This window comes from Etheostoma spectabile, chromosome 13 (assembly GCF_008692095.1).
Source record: "Etheostoma spectabile isolate EspeVRDwgs_2016 chromosome 13, UIUC_Espe_1.0, whole genome shotgun sequence".
In the NCBI taxonomy this organism is placed as follows: Eukaryota; Metazoa; Chordata; class Actinopteri; order Perciformes; family Percidae; genus Etheostoma; species Etheostoma spectabile.
The window spans coordinates 27063559-27069600 of record NC_045745.1 but is presented as its reverse complement, the minus strand read 5'-3'; the positions used below and the strand labels follow the sequence as shown (position 1 = coordinate 27069600).

Genomic DNA, 6042 nt, shown 5'->3' with positions numbered 1-6042 from the left:
AAACCACAAGGCTCACAGCATCTCAGCAAATGAAAATGTTGAAACAGGGTTGGGTATTAGTATTTTATTGACTGGTCACTGGTTGAAAATGATGGCAGACACATTCTGACACGTCCTCACAGGAGAAGTACAGTTTTAAGTAAACAGGAAATTAAAGGCTGTATTTCATTTAGGTGAGCCTGCTCCAGAGCCCTGGATGCTGACCTGAGCTTGAAACAATTATTATTTTGATTATTAATCGGAAACACTTTACAACAAGGTACACAGAATTTTACTACCACAGCACAAATAAGGAACAATATGCTAGTAAACCATTAGGTAATGATTTATTAATATAGCATCTCCCAGTCTGTTCCCTAGTAAGTCATTATCTACTATAAAGTCTTCCATTAGGACTAATTTGGAAAGTACTTATTACAATTCACCAATTATTAAGTTAAATCAGACATGTTCCTCATTTCTCAAATAAATCATCAGCTACTACTCTATAACATTTGATGAGTTACTTATTGACTAATGGTTTACTGCCAGTTCCTCATCTGTTCTCTAAATGTTATGTCAATTATTTTCAAGTGTTACAGATCCATCAATTATTTCTTTCAATAAATCTGTCCAAAAACATATTTAAACAAAGGAAAGCTTGAATAATTGATTGGTTATCAAAATTGTTGTTGATGCATTTTCCCACACCTGTGCTTTTCTTGTGCTGATTATTTCATCACTTTCTTATAAACTAATAAACCGCTTTTTTCTAAGTGGAAGATATAATCAGTAGTATTATTAATCAACATAAAGAATGACAGTTTGGTAGATATTCAATCTCTATAGGATTTTCCTCCGTTTTAAGTAATGATATGTCTTGTGGAGAATTTCTTGTTCATTTAGACCGCCTCAGCTGCAGCCATTGGATACATTTATTATCTAAACATGAACAGCAGAGGGTGCAATGCCAGCATACAGACTTAAATGTCTCCGTTCCAAAAGTATTCTGGACTGACACTTACAATTTAGTATTTTTGTTCAAAAAGGATTTTGTCCCATGAATCATCTAAAACACTATAACCCACTTCTCTACTAATTCACCATAATAAACATCTGTACAAGGACTTCATTCCTCAATCATTTCATTTGTGCCTCATGTTAATGGCTCTCATTCAGACACAAAAAGCAAGCAAGATCAAAAGAGCAGAACAAAAACGGACTTTTCTTTTCTTTGAATCGAAAGGTTGAAAGCATTTGATGTCAGGGGACATGCTGGAACACTTATAAAAATGTACTTTCCCTGAGAGAAGTTAGAACATCTACTAGATCAGCGCTATATAGAACCATCTAAAAGCTCCAATAATCACTACAGGAGGTGCCAAAACTGCTCTTTAGGGGGTATAATTCAGGTAGCTTTAATTTAAAAAAAAGTTAGGAAACAGTTGAAACTGCAGTGCTTTAGTTGGGTTAGACTACATGTCGTCAACTTAAAACAAAAACATTGCTAGTGTATGACACTGCTTACGTTTTAAGGAAGAAACCACCAATAACCCACGTCTAACTATTTCTCGGTAACGATCATGCTTTCTATTGTGCACAGATCACCTGTTTCATTTTTCTTACATGATGGCAAACTGCACACTTCCTGTTGCGATAACTGCACAATCCAGCCTAGTCTGCAATCAGCCACACTTAAGTGAAGTTTGACTGCACTTCCACTTTTAAAACAGCATTAAAATCTACACTAATCACTTTCATACACCTTGAATTCTTCACATATTCTATCACAATATGTTAAATGTTAATAAGTTGTAATACAGCATGCTTGCAAAACCATTGGTGGTATAGTACAGACTGATTGCTGCAATCGGTCTGTACTATACCACACAGAGCATTATTTTCCCTTTAATTATCTCCAGAGTATCTCAGCTGGGTGGATTATATTAAACTAATATATATATATGTATATGTATACACATATATTACAATAGAACTCTTTACTAGGTTTTTGTTCAAACAACACTGTCTGACTTAACCACACAGGATGTCCCGGCCCTCCAGGATGCGTCTGTCAGGTTTGGCTCACACCATTGTCAGCTACACATTCTGGCGTCATTTTCTACAATCTGTTTTTAGACAAAGACGACTAAGATCCCAGCCCATTTGATGGGAACTTCACACAGACACTGTCTTCACCTAGATTAGGATGCCTTGCTATGAAGGATTAATTATATTAGAGTTAAACTCAAAACTAATACAAGATATGATATCAAATTCTCAATGTTTTAATTCTACCTCATTACTATCAGGGATTCACTGGTGACACCTTTCACCTTTGAGGGAATGGCACACCTCTGCCCCAAGCCTCTATGGTCGACCTCTCGGGTGAGGCAAAAACACGTCCGTTAGCAGACAGGTATCCCTTAGCAGGGTGAGGGATCCTACAGGGGCTGAGAGACTGAGACCTCAGCAGTCTCTTCACAGCTGTCGTCCGGTCTGAGGAGTCTCTCACTGAGTGCAACGAGCTGTTGGACGGTGCTGCAGAAAGTGACGGAGACCAGCCATTAGACCTACTTTTTGACAGATAATGCAACTGAGAAAACAATTAGGATCACTTTTTACTGCTTGGACAGAAAAGGAGAAAATGAATTGCAGTCTATTGTGTGTGTTCTTGGTATTCTCTCTTTTTTATATGTGAGGCGACGGCTCCAAACCTGATGGCGGGTAAGTGATTTGGTCAGCAGATTGCCAGTTGGTGTTGTCTAAACATCGGCTGTTCCTAACAGCCTGGAGAGAGCGGAGGCTGGTACGCAGAGGTGACCTGGTCCTGCCTGGTGATGTTGCTGCAAAACACATCAGGGTCATATCAAGTTCAAACACACAATTAATCAATCAATCTGTAGCTGTCAGACCAAAAATAAAGATAAAGTAGAAACACTGTATGCTTGGACAGTCCATGTACCTTGATTCTGAGCAAGTTTCAGCAGTTTGAACTGGGTGACCTGCTCGTGAAGTCTGGCCAGTTTTGGACTGTGGCAGCCCTGCTGAGCTACTGATGATGAAGACTGGCGAAGGGAAGAGCTCAGTGACGATGGACCAGGCTGCCAACAAGAGAAAGATGAAGCCTCAGTTGCATTACCTTGAGTGGACTCATCAATATTTTCAACAGTGGTTTCAAAATAAAAATGGAAAAATCACCGGTGACTCAGGGCTTCTCCTGGCAGGCATGGAAACGTAGTCCTGTCTTAAACCTGAAAAATATGGACTAAAGTTATTATAATCCAACCTTCGTTAAGTATGCAGAGTACACTGGATCATGAAAAACATGCCTCTGTACTCACTGGCCTCCTGCATTCGAGCCATAATGTGGACATCTGTGATGTCCTGCAGTCTATAGTCCGTGGTCATGGAGTCATAGTGGAAGCTCAGCTCATTATCTGTGCAGATTAACGTAAAACATGCTGATAAAATATCTGACAAGATGTTTTTGAATGAACATAAAGGTCGTCTGTGTTAAAATGAAGTTGAGAGGATCCTCAAAGCTGTCAATATCATAGTACCTGAACTGTTAGAGATATGTTGATGTGTTGTGCTGACAGATGTTTTGTCCGTAGAGGAGCCAACTGCAGGACGTCTGTAGAAATGACACATGCTTGATCCTGACAATACAGAGAGTTGGCGTTAGGTAAACCCGTAACCAAACTGATCACCCTTTTAGGAGAATGTTTTCTTATCAAAACTAATTTGCAGGATAATGAGTGAGGCAGTGCTGCTTGCTTACTTTGATCCAGCCGGTTTATCAATGAACGACATGCGGCCTCCATTTCAGGACTGGGGTTATCCAGGACGTGTCGACACCATCTCAGAGCAGACTCACTTCTCTCCACAGACGCCTGCTTCTTTGACTCATATAACCTGTGAGGAATACTTCATTTACAGACTTCACCATAAACATGTCTCGCTCCTGCTCTATGTAAAGTACAGACCTGTTCCCGAAAGGATTTCATGACAAATACCAGTCAGATTGAGAAATTAGCTTTCAGGATAGCTTTCCACCTTCCTACAGCACCTCAGCATGTTGTTTTTTTTAAAATGTATAGTGACATGGACAAAAGTCCAAACCTGGGGTGTGTCTTTTTTTTGTTTTACATTCAACATTGTCCCAACCTTACTAAAATAAGAAATGCTTCATCTGATGGCACTTACCAGCTCTCTTCATCCTGCACATTGTCCTCTACATCAAGGAGCTCCACCGAGTCCAAAGCAGACTCTTCTTCTTGTGACTCTTCACTGTCACAAATGTCTGTTTGAAAGTTATAGTTGAACAACATCCTATCCGTGGGACTGCAAGGCAAGGCTGAATTACACCCCGACTTCAAATTATCTAGTCTTATTCTAGCATCCATGGCAAATGACCGATTGTTGCAATTCTTGACTCTTGCTTGCATGGCGTCGGTCCAGATGCTGCAGTATGGATCTGAACTGCCCTCCAGCCTGACAGTGCTGCTTCTCAACTCACTGCAGAGAAGATGATGGTTTGAACTTGTATCAAACTCCCCTTGCGGCCGATTGCAAAAATACTGGCTCCAATCGACCGTCAATAGGTTTTGGAGTTCCATTTTCTCAATGAAGTCCTCAGATCTTCTCACGTCTTCAAGCTTTCACCCAGTTGTGTTTTTATTCCTTCCCACCCCTCCATAATAAGGATTTTATCTGAATCGGAAGCTGAAAAAAAAATTAGACTAAATCTTTAACATTACAATTCTTTAAAGTTCCAACAATGGTAATGTTGCTCTGCACAGACAGCAACTGTGTAGCTTTACCATACTGTCTATTGACCCAGATTTGTTGAGTAGGGCTGTTAAGTTTAGACACCCAACAGATTGGATGGATTTAGAACAGCGTCTTGAGCTTATGTGGATTAAAGAGTCCATGAGTTGCTTCTAAGAAACAAAAAGAGCCACTCATCATCACACCATCAAAACTAATTTGGCCAACACCTTGTCACAATAGCCTAGGTTGAGTCATATGCACAAAGGAGGGGTTCCTCTCTCTGTAGTGTTGGGGTAATTGGTAGGTGAGTTGTGATTTCTCTTTCATATGGCCATTACTTTATCAGTTTATGTTTATTTGGTGTGGGGAGCTATTTACTGTGCAGCTGGATTCTTTGGCTCTCATGTTAAAAGCTACAGCTAAATGTTTGTGTTTGTACCTGACTCACACAACCAAGGAAGTCGCACTGAAAAGTGTGGTCAGATGATGATTCTCACACACACACACACACACACACACACACACACACACACACACACACAAGCAGATTAGCACAAGATTTAGAAGTTGCCTCCTTATCCTCCTTTCTCACCCAAATCCCAGATAACGAATGCTACTTTGTTTAAAAAAAAATGTTAAAAACCATTTAATACTTGTGAAATTCCCTTGTGATATATAATGATGTGATATTGAACCCATTGACACTAAATTAAGTAACCTACTTCACAAGAGTTAGAGATAGGGTGCATTTTTATGTAGCATGTAATATTTTTGCATTTGGCTGATCTTTTTGGGACTATACCTGTAACCTCACAAAATCTAACAAAAGACAAGAAGCAAGAAAGTGCACTGTTTTTTAAATTTATTTTTAATGGTTTGAGATGGCAGTGGGCTGGCCACTTTCTGAGGATGAGAACAGATGCTGATGACTACCTGCACTCTGTTATATTAGTTTTGAACTTCAGCTGTTTGCGGCTGATCTGGATTCTCCTGTGTTTTGTACAGTTATTTATTGCCCACCGAAACTCAAAATGGATTTTATGCGTAAGTTTTCTAACTTCTTAGCTGATGTTCCAAAATACGACAAGCTCCTGGTTTGTGGGGACTTTAGTGTTCATGTGTGTGGCTCCTCAAATCCATATGCTAATGATTTTAAAACCCTTTTGGCCCTCTATTGCATGAATTATTTTTTTTAAACATGGTAAAAATGTCTTGATGTGTTTTTATTACTCCAGGATGCTTACATAATGCAATTGCAAAAAAAATTAAAAAAGAAAATTGAGGGGG

General features: G+C 39.4%; 1 protein-coding gene across 3 annotated transcripts; it reads right to left on the bottom strand.

Annotated features, from left to right (window-relative positions):
* Positions 1-46: 46 nt before the first annotated feature.
* On the bottom strand, positions 47-4989 carry LOC116700623 (SLAIN motif-containing protein-like). 3 transcript variants are annotated; one of them, XM_032533984.1, is made up of 8 exons: positions 4189-4989; positions 3764-3897; positions 3543-3641; positions 3324-3419; positions 3181-3233; positions 2945-3083; positions 2697-2828; positions 47-2520 (listed from the first exon to the last, which is right to left on the bottom strand). In XM_032533984.1, exons 1-8 carry the CDS (start codon positions 4599-4601, stop codon positions 2312-2314), a joined length of 1275 nt encoding a protein of 424 aa, XP_032389875.1. In that variant the 5' UTR covers positions 4602-4989; the 3' UTR covers positions 47-2311. The 3 variants fall into 3 exon arrangements, with proteins under 3 accessions (XP_032389875.1, XP_032389877.1, XP_032389876.1); XM_032533986.1 differs by having other exon boundaries at positions 3324-3380; positions 4189-4988; XM_032533985.1 differs by having other exon boundaries at positions 2697-2825; positions 4189-4965.
* Positions 4990-6042: the final 1053 nt, after the last annotated feature.

Coding starts and splice junctions, on each gene's coding strand:
- LOC116700623 (XM_032533984.1), bottom strand. CDS start 4,601: ATGGAACTCCAAAACCTATTGACGGTCGATTGGAGCCAGTATTTTTGC. Junction 3,420..3,542: donor ACATATCTCTAACAGTTCAG/GTACTATGATAT, acceptor TAATCTGCACAG/ATAATGAGCTGAGCTTCCAC. Junction 3,234..3,323: donor GGCTCGAATGCAGGAGGCCA/GTGAGTACAGAG, acceptor CATATTTTTCAG/GTTTAAGACAGGACTACGTT.